The sequence below is a fragment of the Oncorhynchus gorbuscha genome, linkage group LG02 (assembly GCF_021184085.1).
Source record: "Oncorhynchus gorbuscha isolate QuinsamMale2020 ecotype Even-year linkage group LG02, OgorEven_v1.0, whole genome shotgun sequence".
NCBI lineage: Eukaryota > Metazoa > Chordata > Actinopteri > Salmoniformes > Salmonidae > Oncorhynchus > Oncorhynchus gorbuscha.
This window is the reverse complement of record NC_060174.1, coordinates 16045056-16068707: the sequence shown is the minus strand read 5'-3', so window position 1 is coordinate 16068707 and position 23652 is coordinate 16045056. Positions and strand designations below refer to the sequence as shown.

Below are 23652 nucleotides of genomic sequence, written 5' to 3'. Positions count from 1 at the left end.
CAAGATGAACTCCCCATTCAATGACTGAAATATCAGCACCTCTTTCAAAACCAGGCCATATAATTTCTTTCCTCTGCACGATTCATTGGCTCACAAATGCACACAGAGGACATGGCATTCAGAAATCAATATCGAGCCTGACGAACTGTGTTTATCCACTTAGATGGGATGTGAGGTTTGTCTGCAATGTTGTAACCTCTGTTCTGCAGTGTGTCTAGCTATTTAGCCTAGGGGGATTGTGTTGTCTTTAATAACGAGAGAACATGCAGGGAAGGTGGCAGGGCTTTCCTCCCTGTTGTTTTCTCTCCAAGTGGGTCTACATTGATCCGGTCAGGTGATTGTGTGGGCTCCGTTGAGTCCTCCTGGGCCTGCTCTTGTTACAGATGTTTTAATACCAGTAACCCGCTTTGAACCCAAGAGAATTATATGTGTGGGACGAACAGCTGTCCCTGTGGGACTCCAAATTCTGTGTCACGTGGGACAACACACACACACACACAGACACCAGCAGTAGACTTTAAGCTGGTGCATTTCAGCAGTATCCAGTTGTCTGACTGGTGAATATTTCATGAAGTGGGAGCAGCAATAACAAAGCTCTGTTCTTTTTGCTGAGGGGACACCGGCTTCATGCACTGCTTGGCCTCCATGTCACCAGACCTACTGATATACAAGCTGCATACACAAGCCCACTCTCCCATACAAGCCTCCTTCAAGACAAATCTTCCATTCAACATTTTCACACCAGCGCTGGTCGGACCTGTTAAAGTTCATAGAAAGAAATCAGTCAATTGAAATAAATTCATTAGGCCCTGATGTATGGATTTCACATGACCGGGAATACAGATATGCATCTGTTGGTCACAGCATGATCATGCTGAAAGTTGAGGTGATGGCGGTGAATGATTCGCACAACAATGGGCCTCAGGATCTCATCACGGTATCTCTGTGCATTCAAATTGCAATCGATAAAATGCAATTGTGTTCGTTGTCCGTAGCTTATGCCTGCCCATAACCCCACCGCCACCATGGGGCACTCTTTTCACAACATTGACATCAGCGAAACTCTCGCCCACATGACGCCATACACGTGGTCTGCAGTTGTGAGGCCTGTTGGACTTAGTGCCAAATTCTATAAAATAATTTGAGGTGGCTTATGGTAGAGAAATGAGCATTCAATTCTCTGGCAACAGCTCTGGTGGACATTACTGCAGTCAGCATGTAGTTGCGCTCTTGCTCAGAATTTGAGACATCAGTGGTATTGTGTTCTGTGACATCTGCACATTTGAGTGGCCTTTTATTGTCCCCAACACAGGGTGTACCTGTATAATGATCATGCTGTTAATCAGCTTCTTGATATGCCACACCTGTCAGATGGATTGAATCTCATGACAAAGGAGAAATGTTCACTAATGGGGTTGGAAACAAATTTGCGCACAACTTGAGAGTAAGCTTTTTGTGTGTATGGCTGATTTCTGGGATCTTTTATATCAGCTCATGAAACATGGGACCAATACTTTACATGTTGAATTCATCTTTTTTTAAATGGAGTGTCCGGGATTTACGTACAGAATAATATGTAATGCTCCGAGACCAGTTTTGTTATTTCCAGAGGGTTTGTTTACGTTCTTCGTTTACTTTGTTCATAGTTCTGCTTAATTCTCTACATCTTCAGTGGAAATGAAATAGCAGATGTGTTGCTTGTCTCTGCCCTCCACTCTCTGTCGTTACAACTCCTTGTATGGATGTGGGATGCCGAGGTGTTGATTCAGATGAGCCCTGCTTTTCTGACCTGGGGTTGGGAGAGCAGCACTTTCGTGGATGGATATGAGTTGGCTACCGTGTGTTTCTGTATGGCTTCCATTTGGAGAGCCTGTGGTGCTGTGACCATGCCGTCTGGCCCCTTACTGGCCTATTTAGGCGGATGCCTGGGGAATCTCATGTGACACCGTGTCTCCCTCTCCCTGTTATATTACCTGTCCTTGTTACATTCCCTGTTTTATATTAGTGCTCTAAGAACAAATATTTTCAAAACCAGAGTAAATCAGGAAGCTGAAGGATTACCAAAATGAGGGAATGAACTGTGGCTTCAGTGATTCCAAGCGATGGTTTACTAACTGCGTTCTCTCACACTTCCTCTGTCTCGCTCTCTCTTACTCTCTCTTACTCTTTCTCTCGCTCTTTCTTTTTGTCTTTCTCTTCTCTCCTGTTTATCTACCAGGTCATCTACCTAAAGAAGACCCCAGAGGAGGCCTACAGGGCTCTGATCTCAGGCTCCAATGCTTCATATCTTCCCTTCAGGTAATACCAGACTAGCCATGTGCACTCTACCACACAGCAGCATGATTTCTAACCACAGAAACAATCATTTAATAATTGTCTAGGAAGCACATCTTGGCTAATTGCCTTACATCACAGCTGCACCTGACAAAGACCCGGGTCACAGCTGCACCTGACAAAGGCCCGGGTCACAGCTGCACCTGACAAAGGCCCGGGTCACAGCTGCACCTGACAAAGGCCCGGGTCACAGCTGCACCTGACAAAGGCCCGGGTCACAGCTGCACCTGACAAAGGCCCGGGTCACAGCTGCACCTGACAAAGGCCCGGGTCACAGCTGCACCTGACAAAGGCCCGGGTCACAGCTGCACCTGACAAAGGCCGGGTCACAGCTGCACCTGACAAAGGCCCGGGTCACAGCTGCACCTGACAAAGGCCCGGGTCACAGCTGCACCTGACAAAGGCCCGGGTCACAGCTGCACCTGACAAAGGCCCGGGTCACAGCTGCACCTGACAAAGGCCCGGGTCACAGCTGCACCTGACAAAGGCCCGGGTCACAGCTGCACCTGACAAAGGCCCGGGTCACAGCTGCACCTGACAAAGGCCCGGGTCACAGCTGCACCTGACAAAGGCCCGGGTCACAGCTGCACCTGACAAAGGCCCGGGTCACAGCTGCACCTGACAAAGGCCCGGGTCACAGCTGCACCTGACAAAGGCCCGGGTCACAGCTGCACCTGACAAAGGCCCGGGTCACAGCTGCACCTGACAAAGGCCCGGGTCACAGCTGCACCTGACAAAGGCCCGGGTCACAGCTGCACCTGACAAAGGCCCGGGTCACAGCTGCACCTGACAAAGGCCCGGGTCACAGCTGCACCTGACAAAGGCCCGGGTCACAGCTGCACCTGACAAAGGCCCGGGTCACAGCTGCACCTGACAAAGGCCCGGGTCACAGCTGCACCTGACAAAGGCCCGGGTCACAGCTGCACCTGACAAAGGCCCGGGTCACAGCTGCACCTGACAAAGGCCCGGGTCACAGCGCCACCTGACAAAGGCCCGGGTCACAGCGCCACCTGACAAAGGCCCGGGTCACAGCGCCACCTGACAAAGGCCCGGGTCACAGCGCCACCTGACAAAGGCCCGGGTCACAGCGCCACCTGACAAAGGCCCGGGTCACAGCGCCACCTGACAAGAAGGCCCGGGTCACAGCGCCACCTGACAAGACAGGCCCGGGTCACAGCGCCACCTGACAAGACAGGCCCGGGACACAGCGCCACCTGTGTCTTCATCCTCTTATTAACAGGATGTGTGTGTCTTACAGTAGATTGGGCCTGTGTGTATACAGTATCATTCAAAACTTTGGTCACCTACTCATTCCAGGGTTTTTCTTAATTTTTTACTATTTTCGACATTGTAGAATAATAGTAAAGACATCAACTATGAATTAACATATTATTTAATGGAATTATGTAGTAACCCCAAAAAGTGTTAAACAAATACAAATATATGGAACTGGGCTCCCGAATGGCGCAGCGGTCTAAGGCACTGCATCTCAGTGCAAGAGGAGTCACTACAGTCCCTGGTTCGAATCCAGGCTGTATCACATCCAGCTGTGCTTGGGAGTCCCATAGGGCGGCACGCAATTGGCCCAACGTCATTTGGGTTTTGCCGGGGTAGACCCGGCAAAACCCTTTTGTTCTTAATTGACTTTCATTGTTAAATAAAAGTTGCCACATGATTCCAAGTGTTATTTCATAGTTTTGATGTCTTCATTATTATTCTACAATGTAGAAAATGGTAAAAATAAAGATAAAGCCTTAAATGACTAGGTGTGTCCAAACTTTTGACTGCTACTGTATGTGTACATAATGACGTATTACCTGAGGCTCCAATAACTTCTGGAGTGTCTCGTGTCATTTACATTACATTTACATTTAAGTCATTTAGCAGATGCTCTTATCCAGAGCGACTTACAAATTGGTGCATTCACCTTATGACATCCAGTAGAACAGTCATTTTACAATAGTGCATCTAAATCTTAAGGGGGGGGGGTGAGAAGGATTACTTATCCTATCCTAGGTATTCCTTAAAGAGGTGGGGTTTCAGGTGTCTCCGGAAGGTGGTGATTGACTCCGCTGTCGTTCAACCAGGTCAGGTATTAGACCTGAAAAAAACCGATTCGATGCCCTCTCTGAAAGTAATTATATTTCATATAGTACGGTCTGTAGCTTTCCCAGGTAGGTTTGTGGCAATGACTAAACATTTTCTATATCCTACAAGTTTATCCAAAACATTTTCTTCAGTTATTAGTTCTGCCCTACTCTGAAACAGAACACACATTTGTTTTTTACTCTGGATATTCCAACCACTCTCTCCCAAGCATAACATGGACTGATCTGCTTTCCCGTAGCATAAGACATCTATGCCTATTGTGGATCAGCGGACTCACACTTTTTAATAGGATTGGATGACATTTCAGAGGAGTGAAAGTGGTAAATGGAATAAACAGAATGTTATATCACTCACACTGCTGTTACGTGCACACATAGTTTAATCCTGATGTTAGCCTGGTTTGTTTGTCTCGTCATAACACAAACAAACAAACAGTTGTCATGCATCTGGATGGAGTGGACTGTTTAGAATAGATAGCTGGATTAGATTAAGATCTTTAATTTGGAATTATCATGGGGCTACTGTTTTCCAAGCTATAATTTTAGGATTGGTTAGGATTGTTTTTGCAATTGTTCACCTCGGTGTTAGTTTGACCTTTTTCCTTGAACAAATACCAGGAACGAGGCTATAGTCGTGTGTGTTGGCTATACTCGAGTCTGTAGCAAATAGCCTTATCTCACCAGTTCTTTCCTAATGAACTGTGTAGTGAGTCACACCCTCATGACCACCGTACCATCGGCATTCCAACCTAACTCCACATGGAGGTCAGGAATTTGGGTGGAGGGGAACATTTAATGAGGGACAGAGCGAGGTTACGTCGTCTGGTAAATAAAGTGAAAGCATGTTGATGTTTTACCCACTCTCTGCCATTCTCTGCCACTAAATTGACCTGTATGGCTGCTTTCTTTACTTGTCTTGTCCACAAAGCCTGTGATTCATTGCCCTGTGACACGGGTTGGCAGCCAGGCTCTAGGATTGATTTGGGTATTGTTGGCTTGAGTTATGATAGTGACAGATATTGGCCCTTCGGGCTTGTCTCAACCTGCCTGCTTGTTTGGAGAGAGAATGGAGCTTTTGACAGTTTACTTTAGTTGTAATGGGCCTCTAGCAAATGGGATGGCACTTGCATAATATGTTGAAATTGATGAAGAATGAACAAGGGGAGAAGGGCGAAGAAGGGGATGGCGTTCTCATCATTCCATTATTAGGCTCTCTGGTCCATCACTTCTTCAAACTGTAATGTTCATTTCATTTCCCCCAGTGTTAGCTTGAGGAATTACGAACACAAACGACTAAAGTCAAACAGCAATTTGAATTGCTTTAAGAGCTATGTGTTCACTCCCACCTAAACTACAGCATATAGGCCTCGTTTTACATAGTTGTGTAAAGAGGCTGGACCAACCCTCCTCCTTCCACTCTGCGAAGCCAGCACTTTTTTAAAGTTTAATTTTGAACTGGGTTTGATGGATATCTCTGAGCTACTTTTAGAAAGTCTATTTCTAACTGGGCCTTTGACCTTGACTTTTCCTCCATCTCTCCCCAGTGGTTCCCTTCAGAGGGTCAGTCAGTGTGGTTAGAATATTAGCAAGCTGGGATGGAGGGAGGGGGTGATGGAGGGACAGACTGTACCCCGATCCTCAGCTCACATAGTTAGTAGGGCAGGGACAATACCTGTATTGCAATATTCACTAGTATTGTGGCAAGGAAATAAAATACGAAGCGGATTTGAATTGTTTAGAGAAACTGCCCAAATGTTGGGAACAATTATCATTATTTCGTCATCCAGAGTCACATTTATTTATTTTCCAAGCTATATAACGCAATATTTTACATACTGCAGGTTTTTAAAGGACAAAGGAGTTTGACCTGCTTTGTGTTTTAATTTTTTACATGGAAAAACTATTACGGTACTGCTATCATCACAGCCCTACTAATTAGTGGTTGACTTATTTTAGCTGTGTGCAGACTGGAGTTTGAGATGGTATTGCTACACTGTCATGACAGGGAAACGGACTGACTCACACGCACATTAGTACATTGATACACATTACGATACAGAGACTCAACACATTGTGGCATATAATCACACACATGCACAAATGTTTTTTCTGTATGTGAATGTCTGTGTGTGGTGTCACGGTAACTGAGCTCCTCATGCTTCCGCCGCACTGCTTTGTGTAGGTGGCCTCTTGAAGGTTCTTGGTTGAACCTCTCCCATTCACGTTGATGTTCTTGTCAGTAGCAGAACGCTCACAGCCTGCAGCTTCACTCCAAGATTGGAAAGGGAACACAACAGCTGACTTTGACCCAGATTCTTTCTGCCATCTACAATATGCATATGAAATGAGGAATCAAGTAAACTTGCGCATAATGTACATTCAGTTTGTGTGCATAAATGTGTTTTTGAGACAAACTATGTTATTGGCTAGGCCAAATAGGGCTGCAATGCAAATGCTTGCATTTTGTGAAGGATATCTCTAGAAAGATCTCTCCCACATTGTCTGGTGTCCTCTCTCAGGGCCAACTCTGCACGCAACATCCCCATAAGAACATGGAGATCGTCTTCCGCTTTGCACCATGAATATACAGAGCCCTGTTTCAAGCTCTGTTTGAAAACAACGTTATTTTATTCTCCTTTGTCTCTGGCCTATTATTTAGTGTCCATCTATCCCATAATATGAGACACTGCAAATGGTAATTGTTTCCAAGGTGACTCAGTGTCACCCACAGCCTGTATATCAGGGGTTCTAGATCTAGGATGTCATCTGAGAAGTGTATGGTGACATCAATGTTGTCCTGGCGCAATGCCTGGTTCTATTGGAGCATTCCTCTTGGTACCCATGTCCCATGAAGATGATATCATTATTTAAAGGTTTGGATAGAGGGTTGCTTATTTGTGTCTGTGTGCAATGGGGATGTTTGCTGTATTTTGAATCTGATATGGGTGTGTGTCTGGAGGGTTGTTATCAAATCAAATCACATTTATTTATATAGCCCTTCGTACATCAGCTGATATCTCAAAGTGCTGTACAGAAACCCAGCCTAAAACCGCAAACAGCAAGCAATGCAGGTGTAGAAGCACGGTGGCTAGGAAAAACTCCCTAGAAAGGCTGAAACCTAGAGGAACCAGGCTATGTGGGTTCCTCTTCTGGCTGTGCTGGGTGGAGATTATAACAGAACATGGCCAAGATGTTCAAATGTTCATAAATTACCAGCATAGTACAATAATAATAAGGCAGAACAGTTGAAACTGGAGCAGCAGCACGGCCAGGTGGACTGGGGACAGCAAGGAGTCCGTCATGTCAGGTAGTCCTGAGGCATGGTCATAGGGGGGTGAGGATGCTACATTGGCTGTCCTCTGCCAATCTCTCTGAAGTACTTAGGCAAACATGGAGAATATATAGCTTACCCTATTCAAAGAGAACCTTGTATACCCCTCTTGTCCATCCATAACTCTACCTATAAAGTACCCATGTGTGGGCTCCAGTTTTTCCAATCTCTGTGTTCATTGCGACACTCTTATCACTCACTCATTTTTCAATGAATCGTTCACTCACGCCTTCATGTCTTTGTTTTTCAGGGATGCCTCGTTTGGAAATTGCACATACAACCTGACGATTCTCGACTGCCTACAAGGAATCTGGAAAGTGAGTTGTGTGTATTTATGGAGTTATTTGGCTTTACAATAAATTGTAATGTTAAATTGAACTTTAATAATTTTTGTAACATCTTGATTGCTTTCCTCCTGCGCCCTCTCTTCCTCTCTCTATCACCATTCTAAGCACTTTTTATATCCAAGGCAAGCTAACACTTTACAGGAAGTGATGTTGGTCTTCAGTTACTCAGTAACTACCATGGTAGCCTAAATGTAAACACAGTACTTATTTTCGTTCTGTCCTTAGGTTAACTACACATGTCAATGTTGATGTGTAATTACCTTAATTCTGAATGAGTTACCAAATTATTTGAAACCCCAAACCATCTACATGGTATTTATGCATCATAACCTGAAGTTAATAACACCTTCAGCCTAAACTGAGGAAATCGAGACCTATTTCAACGTAATGGGTTAGGATGAGTCTTGCAGTGTGACGGGGGTTACAAATTAAAGTTTTTCATCTGTCTCATAGGACCAATTATAAACTGTGTGGTTCGTGGCCTGAATGCTGATTTGGCAGACAGCCGTGGTATCGTATACCACGGGTATGACAAAACATATATTTTTACTGCTCTAATTACTTTGGTAACCCATTTATAATAGCAATAAGGCACCTCGGGGGATAGCCATGGAATATTTTGCTAACGGCTGTATCCAGGCACTCAGTTGTCGTGCTTAAGAACAGTCCTTAGCCGTGGTATATTGGCCATGTACCAGACTCCCTCAGGTCTTATTGCTTAAATAACCTGCTTTTATCCAACCAAAATTGCATTGAGATTCCATGGTTAAACAAACCTGCCATAGCAGTCTAAAGAAGTGTCTTTGTTTACAGCTTTGCCCGCACATCCTGACCTAGCATTATTAAGACCATAATCCCAGACTGAGGGCAGAGTTCTGTAGTCCGGGTGGGTGGAGGATCCTATGTTGTGTGTAGTCTATGGGGTATGAGGGTGTTCTACTTTGTTGGGGGGGATGGTGAGCAGTAGGAAGGTAGCATGGACTCACGCGGCACAGCATGTGGGGCACACTTCCCTGCAGGTACATGGACGAAGGCGCTCGCTCTCTCACAGTGGCTAAGCTGGGGATTTATGGTGCCGGCAGTGTGTGCCTCGGTCTGTTCTTATCATGGCTGACTAATCCTCCTCCGATCAGACATGGAGGTCAGTATTTGGGTAGAACGTTCCCTGTAGATGCAGGGTCTCTCAGAACGTTCCCTGTATTTAATGGCAAATCTAGTGGTCAAAAGGGAATGAGAACTATACAAACAAAACCCAGAACATCTTTATGGTGCCACCTTAGGCTTTTTTTCCTGTATATTTCTGTGTAGTGTGTGCAAACCTGGTCCATTTAGTTGCTGGAAGTCATGGAGAAAGCTTTACGGTGCTTGTGCTGTATTTTTAGCTACAAAGGTTCTGTCCATGTTTTGACATGGAATGGAGGGCCTCCTTTTAAAATGGGATGATGTGAACTTATTACGTACTTAGCATCAACACTTGGTTGAAACTAGAGGTGAACCGATTAATCAGAACGGCCGATTTAATTAGGGCTGATTTCAAGTTTTCATAGCAATCGGAAATCGGTATTTTTGGGCGCCGATAAAATAAAATAATTTTTTTTCTATTTTATACCTTTATTTAACTAGGCAAGTCAGTTAAGAACACATTCTTATTTTCAATGACGGCCTAGGAACGGTGGGTTAACTGCCTCGTTCAGGAGCAGAACGACAGATTTTCACCTTGGTCTTCAACTGGTCCAACGCAATAACGACCTGCCTCTCTCTCGTTCCACTCCACGAGGAGACTGCCTGTTACGCAAATGCAGTAAGCCAATGTAAGTTGCTAACTAGCATTAATCTTATAAAAAACAATCAATCATAATCACTAGTTAACTACACATGGTTGATGATATTACTAGATATTATCTAACATGTCCTGCGTTGCATATAATCTGACTGAGCATACAAGTATCTAAGTATCTGGCTGAGCGGTGGTAGGCAGAAGCAGGCGCGTAAACATTAATTCAAACAGCACTTTTGTGCGTTTTGCTAGCAGCTCTTCGTTGTGCGTCAAGCATTGCGCTGTTTGACTTCAAGCCTATCAACTCCCGAGATGAGGCTGGTGTAACCGAAGTGAAATGGCTAGCTAATTAGCGCGTTAATAGTGTTTCAAACATCACTCGCTCTGAGCCTTCTAGTAGTTGTTTCCCTTGCTCTGCATGGGTAACACTGCTTCGATGGTGGCTGTTGTGTTGCTGGTTCGAGCCCAGGGAGGAGCGAGGAGAGGGACGGAAGATATACTGTTACACTGGCAAAACTATAGTGCCTATAAGAAGATCCAATAGTCAAAGGTTATTGAAATACAAATGGTATAGAGGGAAATAGTCCTATAATTCCTATGATAACTACAACCTAAAACTTCTTACCTGGGAATATTGAAGACTCATGTTTAAAGGAACCACCAGCTTTCATATGTTCTCATGTTCTTAGCAAGGAACTAAAACGTTAGCTTTCTTACATGGCACGTATTGCACTTTTACTTCTCCAACACTTTTGTTTTTGCATGATTTAAACCAAATTGAACATGTTTCATTATTTACTTGAGGCTAAATAGATTTTATTGATGTATTATATTAAGTGAAAAAATAAGTGTTCATTCAGTATTGTTGTAATTGTCATTATTAAAAATAAATAAATAAAAATCGTCCGATTAATTGGTATCGGCTTTTTTTGGTCCTCCAATAATCGGTCGACCTCTAGTCGAGACGTACTACAGCTGAATCTCTGTGTGTGTGTGTGTGTGTGTGTGTGTGTGTGTTGTTTGGCCATGTCATTCCAGAAAATTTGTCAAACACCCATTGGACAGGAATGTCTCAGATCCCACTGTACATTTCAGCTTTTTCTGCCATCTTCCCCAAAAGGCCCTAGCGCCCACCTACCCCACTACATCACTCCCCAACAACCTAGGGAATGTCTCTTCCCATTGTGAGAGGCAGGGAATAACAACTTAATCCGTGGCGATATTGAAATTTACGGGAGATTTTAATCTCCAGTGCCCATTTATTTGAAATGAGGATTTGGGGTGAATTTAAACTTGCCTTGTTAATTCTCATGAAATGTATACAAGTCCTGGTATCGGTATAGGCTAGTATATAGCCCTCAGAACAACTTGCCTACTTCCCTTTGTTGCTGTTTTGCTGGTGCTTTAAGCACCCATTTCCCCACCTCGTTATGGTCCTGTAATGCTGTGAGTCTCTAATGTATGGTGTTGGCTCAGACGGCAGCCTGTTGTGTTAATTACAGGCTGTTTCGGTTCTAATCACGGTGATCTGTTCCATGATTCACTGTTTGGCTGTTTCTCTGCCCGGGCTTCTCCCAGTGCCCTCATTAGCATGCCACTGTGCTGAAGAATTAATCACTTGACACACTGTCGTGTAGCCGTCTTCATCGACCTGGCCAAGGCCTTCGACTCTGTCAATCACCATATTCTTATCAGCAGACTCAGTAGCCTCGGTTTTTCTAATGACTGCCTTGCCTGGTTCACCAACTACTTTGCAGACAGAGTTCAGTATGTCAAATCGGAGGGCATGTTGTCCGGTCCTCTGGCAGTCTCTATGGGGGTGCCACAGTGTTCAATTCTCGAGACGACTCTTTTCACTGTATATACCAATGATGTTGCTCTTGCTGCGGGCGATTCCCTGATCCACCTCTACGCAGACGACACCATTCTGTATACTTCTGGCCCTTCCTTGGACACTGTAGCTCAGTTGGTAGAGCATGGTGCTTGTAACGCCAGGGTAGTGGGTTCGATCCCCGGGACCACCCATACGTAGAATGTATGCACACATGACTGTAAGTCGCTTTGGATAAAAGCGTCTGCTAAATGGCTATTATTATTATTATTATATATTAACCTCCAAACGAGCTTCAATGCCATACAACACTCCTTCCGTGGCCTAAAACTGCTCTTAAACGCTAATAAAACCAAATGCATGCTTTTCAACCGCTCGCTGCCTGCACCCGCACGCCCGACTAGCATCACCACCCTGGATGGTTCCGACCTAGAATATGTGGACATCTATAAGTACCTAGGTGTCTGGCTAGACTGTAAACTCTCCTTCCAGACCCATATCAAACATCTCCAATCTAAAATCAAATCTAGAGTCGGCTTTCTATTCCGCAACAAAGCCTCCTTCACTCACGCCGCCAAACTTACCCTAGTAAAACTGACTATCCTACCGATCCTCGACTTAGGCGATGTCATTTACAAAACAGCTTCCAATACTCAAACTGCATCCAGTTTGCTGAGTAATCACAGTGCCATCCGTTTTGTTACTAAAGTACCTTATACCGCCCACCACTGCGACCTGTATGCTCTAGTCGGCTGGCCCTCGCTATATATTCGTCGCCGGACCCACTGGCTCCAGGTTGTCTACAAGTCTATGCTAGGTAAAGCTACGCCTTATCTCAGTTCACTGGTCACAATGGCAACACCCACCCGTAGCATGCGCTCCAGCAGGTGTAGCTCACTGATCATCCCTAAAGCCAACACCTCATTTGGCCGCCTTTCGTTCCAGTTCTCTGCTGCCTGTGACTGTAACGAATTGCAAAAATCGCTGAAGTTGGAGACTTATCTCCCTCACCAACTTTAAACATCTGCTATCTGAGCAGCTAACCGATCGCTGCAGCTGTACATAGTCCATCGGTAAATAGCCCACCCAATTTACCTACCTCATCCCCATACTGTTTTTATTTATTTACTTTTCTGCTCTTTTGCACACTAGTATCTCTACCTGCACATGACCATCTGATCATTTATCACTCCAGTGTTAATCTGCTAAATTGTAATTATTCGCCTTCCTCCTCATACCTTTTGCACACAATGTATATAGACTCTTTTTTTCTGTGTTATTGACTTGTTTATTGTTTACTCCATGTGTAACTCTGTGTTGTCTGTTCACACTACTATGCTTTCTTGGCCAGGTTGCAGTTGTAAATGAGAACTTGTTCTCAACGAGCCTACCTGGTTAAATAAAGGTGAAATAAAATAAAAAACACACAGGTAAATGCTAGCTTCTGGACGCAATTATAATTTTTTTTCAGTTGAAGTCGGAAGTTTAAATTTAACAAAATTTTCAACCACTCCACAAATTTCTTTTTATCAAACTTTAGTTTTCGCAAGTCGGTTAGGACTTCTACTTTGCATGACACAAGTAATTTTTCCAACAATTGTTTACAGACAGATTATTTAACTTATAATTCACTGTATCACAATTCCAGTGGGTCAGAAGTTTACATACACTAAGTTGACTGCCTTTTAAACAGCTTGGACAATTCCAGAAAATGATGTCTTGGCATTAGAAGCTACTGATGGGCTAATTAACTTAATTTGAGTCAACATCTCAACCGTGAAGCACGGGGGTGACAGCATCATGTTGTTGGGGGTGCTTTGCTGCAGGAGGGACTGGTGCACTTCACAAAATAGATTGCATCATGAGGTAGGAAAATTGTGGATATTTTGAAGCAACATCAAGACATCCGTCAGGAAGGTAAAGCGTGGTTGTAAATGAGTCTTCCAAATGGACAATGACCCCAAGCATACTTCCAAAGTTGTGGCAAAATGGCTTAAGGACAACAAAGTCAAGGTATTGGAGTGGCCATAACAAAGCCCTGACCTCAATCCCATAGAAAATATGCGGACAGAACTGAAAAAGTGTGTGCGAGCATGGAGGCCTACAAACCTGACTCCGTTACACCAGCTCTGTCAGGAGGAATGGCTCAAAATTCATCCAACTTATTGTGGGAAGCTTGGGGAAGGCTACCCAAAACGTTTAACCCAAGTTAAACAACTTAAAGGCAATGATGCCAAATACTAATTGAGTGTATGTAAACGTCTTACCCACTGGGAATGTGATGAAATAAATAAAAGCTGAAATACATCATACATCTCTCCACTATTATTCTGACATTTCACATTAAAATAAACGTGGTGATCCTAACTGACCTAAAACAGGGATTTTTTTTTACTGGGATTAAATGTCAGGAATTGTGAAACTGACTTTAAATGTATTTGGCTAAGGTGTATGTAAACTTCTGACTTCAACTGTATATACATGAAAAACAAATATTGTATGTATGAAAAGCTGATCCATTAAGATGTCTGGAGAAAAATGAATAAATCCATTGCAAAATAATGCGTTAAATCCTCAAGCTGCTTGGAAATTAGTGTTGGGTGTGTTCTATTTTTACTCACGCAAAAGATGTGAGGTCCTCATAGGCACTATAGCTAAGTGTACTGGGCAAAATTGGCATAAATTGTGTTTACTATCCCCGTGTCCAGTGTTCCCGCCGAGGAGATTATTTTTTTCAAAACCGACAGACTGCCTCACGATCGTGCCTTGAGGACAAAGTAACGAGGCTGATCGGCGTAAAGCTTTTCCAAGGAGTTGACAGTTTTTACTTCCCATCTGTTCTCTTTGATCAGGCAAAGGTCTGCTGCAAACGCAAGTAAATTAGAAGCACATTGTGTTCATCAGGCCCAGTCCTAGCAGTTCTGCTACCACCCTAAGCCAGATCAACATATGCTGCCCCTGTGTCATGTATAGTATATAGTCTATCAATCCATTCCAAAACTTGAGTAATAATGTGTATCATGTATCAACATTGTTGCCAACTAGTCACATTGGAGAGTTGCAATCATTAGGATGCCTATTGCCTATAGTATGAAACAGAGTTATCAATAAGCCAACTATATCACACATGACACCAGTCATGACCCCACGATAGTTACATTTACATTTAAGTCATTTAGCAGACGCTCTTATCCAGAGCGACTTACAAATTGGTGCATTCACCTTATGACATCCAGTGGAACAACCACTTTACAATAGTGCATCTAAATATTTTAAGGGGGGGTGAGAAGGATTACTTTATCCTATCCTAGGTATTCCTTAAAGAGGTGGGGTTTCAGGTGTCTCCGGAAGTTCAAATGACAAACATAATATGAATTAGCATGTTACCTTAAATGCATGGCGCTGGCCTCGTTTCACAGGAGCATTGTAAAATAAGCTTTCTCTCAATGAACCAGTCTTAACAAATGTTAATTTTCATATCGGATTTGATTGTCCAACAACAGTTTTATAACGTCTTCAATTTGTGGCTGCCTTGAGTGCGTTGGGCTAAATTACATTTTTATTTTACCTTTATTTAACTAGGCAAGTCAGTTAAGAACAAATTCTTATTTTCAATGACAACCCACCTGTTCCTAGGCTAACTACCTGTTCAGGGGCAGAACTACAGATTTGTACCTTGTCAGCTCGGGGGTTTGAACTTGCAACCTTCCGGTTACTAGTCCAATGCTATAACCACTATGCTACCCTGCTGCCCCGAGAGGCCTAAATTGTCATTTGAAACTGCTGTGTTTTGTAATTAATTAATTAAACTGTTCATACAAACAATAACAGGCCAGGTTGTTCATAATTTATACATTATACATTTTAAACCATTTTATATTTTTTTATTTCACCTTTTAACCAGGTAGGCCAGTTGAGAACAAGTTCTCATTTACAACTGCGACCTGGCCAAGATAAAGCAAAGCAGTGCATCAAAAAACAACAGTTGCACATGGGATAAACAAAAGTACAGTCAATAACACAATTGAAAAATCAATATACGGTGTGTGCAAATGGAGTAAGGAGGTAAGGCAATAAATATGCCATAGTAGTGAAGTAATTACAATTTAGCAAATTAACACTGGAGTGATAGATGTGCAAGTAGAAATACTGGTGTGCAAAAAAGTAAATAGAAACAATATGGGGATGAGGTAGGCAGTTGGATGGGCTATTTACAGATAGACTATGTAAAGCTTCAACGATTGGTAAGCTGCTCAGATAGCTGATGCTTCAAGTTAGTGAGGGAGATATGAGTCTCCAACTTTCCAGTTATTGGCAGCAGAGAACTGGAAGGAAAGGCTGCCATAGAGGTGTTGGCTTTGGGGATGACCAGTGAGATATACCTGCTGGAGCGCATGCTACGGGTAGGTTTTATGGTTACCAGTGAGCTGAGATAAGGCGGAGCTTTACCTAGCAAAGCCTTATAGATGACCTGGAGCCAGTGGGTCTGGCGGTGAATATGTAGCGAGGGCCAGCCGACGAGAGCATATAAGTTGCAGTGGTGGGTGGTATATGGGGCTTTGGTGACAAAACGGATGGCACTGTGATAGACTGCATCCAATTTGTTGAGTAGAGTGTTGGAGGCTATTTTGTAAATGACATCGCCAAAGTCGAGGATCGGTAGGATGGTCAGTTTTATGAGGGTATGTTTGGTAGTGTGAGTGAAGGAGGCTTTGTTGTGAAATAGGAAGCCGATTCTAGATTTAATTTTGGATTGGAGATGCTTAGTGTGAGTCTGGAAGGAGAGTTTACAGTCTAGCCAGACACCTTGGAATTTGTAGTTGTCCACATATTGAGTCCGAACCGTCCAGAGTGGTGATGCTGGGCGGGTGTGGGCAGCGATCGGTTGAATAGCATGCGTTTTATTTTACTAGCGTTTAAGAGCAGTTGGAGGCCACAGAAGGAGTGTTCTATGGCATTGAAGCTTACATTTACATTACATTTAAGTCATTTAGCAGACGCTCTTATCCAGAGCGACTTACAAATTGGTGCATTCACCTTATGACATCCAGTGGAACAGCCACTTTACAATAGTGCATCTAAATATTTTAAGGGGGGAGGGGGTGAGAAGGATTACTTTATCCTATCCTAAGTATTCCTTAAAGAGGTGGGGTTTCAGGTGTCTCCGGAAGGTGGTGATTGACTCCGCTGTCCTGGCGTCGTGAGGGAGTTTGTTCCACCATTGGGGAGCCAGAGCAGCGAACCGTTTTGACTGGGCTGAGCGGGAACTGTACTTCCTCACTGGTAGGGAGACGAGAAGCTTGTTTGGAGGTTTGTTTACATTGTCCAAAGAAGGGCCAGAAGTATACAGAATGGGGTCGTCTGCGTAGAGTTGGATCAAGGAATCATCCGCAGCAAGAGCGACATCGTTGATATCTACAGAGAAAAGTCGCCCTGAGAATTGAAGCCTGTGGTACCCCCATAGAGATTGCCAGAGGTCTGGACAACAGGCCCTCCAATTTGACACACTGAACTTTATTAGAGAAGTAGTTGGTGAAGCAGTCATTTGAGAAGCCAAGACTGTTGAGTCTGCCGATAAGAATGTGGTGCTGCTGCACAGTACTGTCTTTTATCGATGGCGATTATGATATCGTTTAGTATCTTGAGCGTGGCTGAAGTGCACCCATGACCAGCTCGGAAACCGGATTGCACAGCTGACCCATAATGGAAGCAGGCAATGAGGCAGTGATCCCTAAGATCCTGATTGAAAACAGCAGTTGTATTTGGAGGGCAAATTGGTCAGGATAATATCTATAAGGGAGACTCCTCCCCGTTTGGCAGTTCTATCTTGACGGAAAATGTTGTAGTTGGATGGAAATCTCAGAATTTTTGGTGGCCTTCCTAAACCAGGATTCAGACATGGCAAGGACATCGGGGTTGGTGGAGTGTGCTAAAGCAGTGAGTAAAATAAACTAAGGGAGGAGGCTTGTGATGTTTACATACATGAAATCAAGGATTTTACGGTTCCGGTATTACTGTGTCGGCAACTTGTTCTACTAGGATAAATGTTTTTATAGTGGGGAGGAAGACAACTTTTCAATAAAACCTGTCGTTGGTATAAGGTCATTATACTTTTATTTTATTACAACTTGAGGCTATTTTTTATTCTGATGAATGACCATAATCTAAATGTGATTCTGAGCACCGTGGGTGAACGTCCTAAAGCCGTACACACCCAATCCATATGGATGTTTGGTAAATTTCTCGAATGTCTGGTAAATTAAAATCTTGCAGGTCACGTTGTCCGGCACCTAATTTTCCTAATGAAAACCGTGGTACACACGCACAAATGTACATAGATGATGATATGTTTTTGTATCTTTTTTTTATTTAGATCTTGTAAAAGAAAATACAATGTTATATTCTCCTACATTCCTCTCACATTCCAAACTTCAAAGTGTTTCCTTTCAAATGGTATCAATAATATTGCATATCCTTGCTGCAGGCAGTTAGTCATTTTAGGCAAAAAATAAATAAAGAGTGGATCCTTGAGGTTTTAAAGGGATCTCCTTCCTTTGTAAACCTTAACATGGTACAGAGCAGGAGTAGTACATTTTCACTGTTTACTGTGGCTGGCAGAGGGCTTCATTCACTATGGAACCTACTGCCCAGGAGAACTGAGAAAAGGTACTTAACACAGGCCTGGGAGAGAGAGCAGCTCACAGACAGCGGTCAACACTACAGACCTGGCAGGGAGACTAGGGGATGGAAAAAGACTGCATGCACGTGCCCACGGCACGTTCACATATCCAATGTTTGTGTGCTTTTTTTGTCCATTCTGTTTCCCTGTCTGAACGGGGTAGTCTCCTACTCTGACTTTCTGTTTTATAAAGTGATTTGACATTTCATTGTTTTTTAAAAATAAATTATTAAAAAATCTACTGTCCCTAAGAACACAGTGGCCATTATTCTTAAATGGAAAAAAAATGTAACCACCAAGACTACCAAGAGCTGGCTGCCCAACCAAACTGAGAAGGACCTTTGTCAAGGTGGTGACCAAGAACCCAATGGTCACTCTGAAGGAGATCCTCTATGGCAGGGGTGTCAAACTCAAATACCCAGTGGGCCAAAATGTAAAACCTGAACAAAGTCACAGGCCAACATTGAACAAATTAACCTTTTAATATGGACCCAAACAAGTTTTGCTTTAACATTGAATATGGAACAAGCATCGCTTATTACCATACAATATATAATTTAATAGTGGAGACATGCAAAATCGAATTTCAAATGAAAAAACACATCAATGGCATTCATTTATTAAATAAATAAAATTTAAATAAAAATTGTATGCCTCTTTTCTATTTGCAGCCTTCTGATTTAAATACCAAAAGAAACTTTTTCCACTGGCTAATAATTTTACAAATAAAATGATAATAAATCAATCAACCATTCAAGCCCATGCCTTGTAGCAGATACCTGGCATCTCTTCTTGGATGCTAGTTCATCAATGTCTGGGCTCAAGCTCTGAGCTGAAGAAATCCTCATTATCGAGCGAAGATGTTCATCAGTCAGACGTCTCCTGTGAGTTGTTTTGGTCATCTTCATCGAGGAGAAAAGTTGCTCGCATAGATAAGTGCTGCCGAACATGGAGAGCATCTGAGCAGCTTGGGTGCGGAGCTGAGGCATTGTGTCAGGGATGAACCGTGGAAACTGTGCGGTGCCCACAGCATCATACTTTGACTTCAGCGTGTCTTTGCACTGGAGTTCAATCAGCTCCATTTGGATGTTGGTTGGTGCATTTTCCACATCAACTGCGAAGGGATTACTAAGCAGTTCAAACTTGCATTTCTGGGCATCGAAGTCGGCAAATCGCCGGCTAAACTCAGCGGCGAGAACACTGAGTTTTTCAGCAAACTGTGCGCATGGGAACACGGCGGTAGAGATCTGCGCTTTTATGGATTGGCAGCAGGGAAAATGGCAAGGGTTTCCTTGCAGCATCTGATTCTCCCACAGGCACAGTTTAGTTTTGAAGGCCCTCACTGCAGCGTACATGTCTGTGATGATGCGCCCCCGCCCCTGAAGCTGCAGGTTCAGTGCATCGAGATGGCTCGAGATGTCACAGAGAAAGGCCAGCTCACACAGGAACTTTTGCTCCCGGAGCTCTGCTGTATCCTTCCCTTTGGTTTCCAGGAATTGACATATTTCCTCACTCAGCTCGAAACATCTGTTCAGTACTTTTCCTCTGCTTAGCCATCTCACCTCTGCGTGATACGGCACGGTATGCCGAACCACACTCCTCCAGAAAAGATTTAAACTGGCGGTGATTTAGACCTTTGGCTCTTATAAAGTTAACTACCTGTGTTACTGTGGTCATAACATGTTCCATCTTTAGGGCTTTGGCACACAGTGCTTCCTGATGTATGATGCAGTGGTAAACAGTTAGCTCACCTGCACAGTTCTCTTCCCGCATCTTCTCCCGAACCATGCCCACCAGTCCACTCTTTTTACCGCACATCGCTGGCGCACCATCTGTCGTTAATCCAACGAGTTTATCCCACGGCTGCTTTATTTCAGTTACACATTTGGAAACCTCCTCAAAGATTTCCTTTCCTGTGGTTGTGCCATGGATTGATTTGAATCCTAATAACTCCTCCGTAACACACAGATTTGAGTCCACTCCACGGATGAAGACTGACAGCTGAGCAGTATCAGATGCGTCGCAGCTCTCATCCACAGCGAGGGAGAACGCAACAAAATCTTTTCCCTTTTCCATCAGCTGGTCGAACAGATTGGTGGCAAGATCACATGTGCGATCAGCTACTGTGTTCAGGCTCAAGTTTGAAAATGCTTGTTTTTTCTCTGGGCATACGAGGTCACAAACCTTCATCATGCACTTTTTCATGAACTCTCCCTCATTAAAGGGCCGGGCTGATTTTGCGATCTCTGCTGCCACTATATAACTAGCCTTTACAGCAGCCTCGCTTTGTGATGTGGCTTTTTTAAACATATTCTGTTGTGAAACCAAACTTCTTTTCATCTCCTCTACTTTCTGGTTCCTTTGAGTCATGTCCAGGTCCTTGTATTTGTCATGGTGTTTCGTTTCATAGTGTCGTCTAATGTTGTACTCCTTACTTACAGCCACGTTGACTCCACAAACAAGACAAACAGGTTTGTCTTTTACATATGTAAACAGATATTCTGCCTCCCACTTGTCCAGAAAGCTCCTGTTTTCTGCCTTTCTTTTCACCATTTTTGGGAAGGGTTAGCTCACTGACAGTTGTAGCGTCTATGTTGCTATGACTACTGTCACAGAGGAGAGAGCGTTTCTGGGTCCTGTCCTGATTGGCGCTCAAACAGCAGAGCATTATGGGATTCGTAGTATTAGTGGTGAATGCGCTGTATAATACCGGCGGGCCAGCTCTAGTAGTAATTTGGTATTGTCTCACGGGCCAAATATAATTACCCCACGGGCCAAATTTGGCCCACGGGCCAGAGTTTGACACCCATGCTCTATGGAGATGGTTTTCCTTCTGGAAGGTTCCCCCATCTCTGCAGCACTCCACCAATCAGGCCTTTATGGTAGAGTGGCCAGACGCTAGCCACTCCTTAGTAAAAGGCACCTAAAGGACACTCAGACCATGAGAAACAAGATTCTCTGGTCTGATGAAACCAAGATTGAACACTATGGCCTAAATGCCAAGCGTCACGTCTGGAGGAAACCTGGCACCATCCCTACGCTGAAGCATGGTGGTGGCCACATCATGCTGTGGGGATTTTTTTCAGCGGCAGAGTCTGGATCGAGGGAAAGATGAACGGAACAAAGTACAGAGAGTTCCTTGATGAAAACCTGCTCTAGAGTGCTCAGGACCTCAGGGCTGGGGCAAAGGTTCACCTTCCAACAGGACAACGACCCTAAGCACACAGCCAAGACAATGCAGGAGTAGCTTCTATACAAGTCTTTGAATGTCTTTAAGTGACCCAGCCAGAGCCTGGACTTAAACCCAATCGAACATCTCTGAAGAGACCTGAAAATAGCTGTGCAGCATGCTTCCCATCAAATCAAAATGTATTTATATAGCCCTTCGTACATCAGCTGATATCTCAAAGTGCTGTACAGAAACCCAGCCAAAAACGGCAAGCAATGCAGGTGTAGAAGCCCATCCAACCAGGCAGAGCTTGAGAAGATCTGCGGAGAATGGGGAAAACTCCCCAAATACAGTTTTGCCATTCTTGTAGCCATACCCATGATGACTCGAGGCTGTAATTGCTGACAAAGGTGCATAAAAAGTACTGAGTGAAGTGTCTGAATACCTGTGAAAATATATTTCAGTTTTATTTGTAATAAATTTGCAAACATTTTTTGTTTTGTTATTATTGTGTGTAGATTTGATTGGGGGGGGGGGGGGATGACAATTGAATCCATTTTAGAATAACGTAACAAATGTGAAGGGGAAAAATGTGGGAAAAGTCAAGGGGTCTGAATACTTTCTGACTGCACTCTCCACTACATCTTATTATTGACAGCCAAGTCAAAGGGTCGCTGTTACGAATTCCTTTGGCCCGGCAGTCTAGGGGGGGATGGTAACGAGACCCGTAACATAACTCATGCAAAGTATAATAGTGACAAAGTATCAGTGAGAACGAAAAACCACAGACAACTTAATTACCGTCAAACACTCAGGGTTTATTTGAAAACGCACGGTAAGGGGGGGGGCAGGAAAAGGGGCTGAGCTGGACCCAAAGAAATAAATATCTAAAAATACCCCTAAGCTAGACTAGCCTACTTCAATACAGCTAACTAACCAAAAATACAGTGGGTGGTCTGCCCCGTTCTAACTAGTGTTTTTAAACTAAGTTTACCTACAGGTAGTGTATGCACATGGGTGACTTTTGTACCCCCTTTTCCCACCAGCAAACACCATAACACAAACAATACTCACAGGTGGGGACAAAGTGATCTGGAGATGCTAAAACAAACAAGAGAACTACCGAGAGATTGTTTTACAGAGATATTGACAGAAAGAGATTGAGCTCCCGAGAAAACAGTTGACAGGGTTTTTAAACCAAGGGAATGTGAATGGGCAATGGAAACAGGAGATGGTGTGTCTTCTGATTAGCGACTGATTGGGGAATGATTGCCACCTGTGAGGAGGGGAGAAGGAGAGAAAATTAAAATTACACAAAAGGACACACGGACAGAATACCTGTATCCGCAACAGTCACAAAATGTGACTAAATGGTTGCAAAGTTCACCAACAATGTTTCAACTAAAGCCTTCATAAACTACTAAAGTCTTATTAAACTGGTACAGGGGAATGGTGATATGAAGCTGTGTGATGAGTGCCTGTAATGGCCTGACCGGAAAGGAAATGCATAACAGAGTAGCTCATGTTGGTGTTTTGTGAGGAGCAGGGTTGGACATCTAGCAATTCTGGCAAATGCCAGATCGGCTGCATTTTTTTTTAATGGGCTGGTCGAAATTGACACTTACAAATATTTGATAAAGGGAAAAAAATAAAGGTGACAGGGCCATTGGCCCATGGGCTTGCTAATATTGTTTTATTTTTTTTGCACAATTTCTTTACACTTAACTATAATGAGCCTTTTGCTGATCAGCAGCCCCCTGAACAAGATGGACCGGCCTGGGTTTCTCACATTCAAAGTCAAACGTGGCATCAGCAGAGACCTTTTCCGACTCTGTCATCCGACTCTCAGCCCAGATCGTGGTTTGTAAAAAATGGGAAGGCTCCCTATAAAAGTAGAAAGAGCACATTCTACATTGTCACCTCACTCAAAACAACCTATTTTGAGGGATGCTAAAACCCTGATTTTATTAAACAGTTAAGTGCATTATCCTCATTCTTATAATGAAAGCTTCTGCCCTGTGCCTGATTCACTGGGGCATGCTGCTGTGATGAGCAAACCACTCTCCTCTGACTGCA

The 23652-nt window shown here is 43.7% G+C and overlaps 1 protein-coding gene across 7 annotated transcripts in view; it reads left to right on the top strand.

The window, feature by feature from the left end:
• cdc14ab (cell division cycle 14Ab) overlaps window positions 1–23652 on the top strand; it is a 67921-nt gene that overhangs the window by 10710 nt on the left and 33559 nt on the right. For all 7 annotated transcript variants that reach the window (XM_046302330.1, XM_046302322.1, XM_046302342.1 and 4 more), the window contains 2 exons: window positions 2219–2298; window positions 8024–8090. In XM_046302330.1, the coding sequence (XP_046158286.1) occupies window positions 2219–2298; window positions 8024–8090 (147 nt within the window). The remainder of the gene's footprint in view (window positions 1–2218; window positions 2299–8023; window positions 8091–23652) is intronic.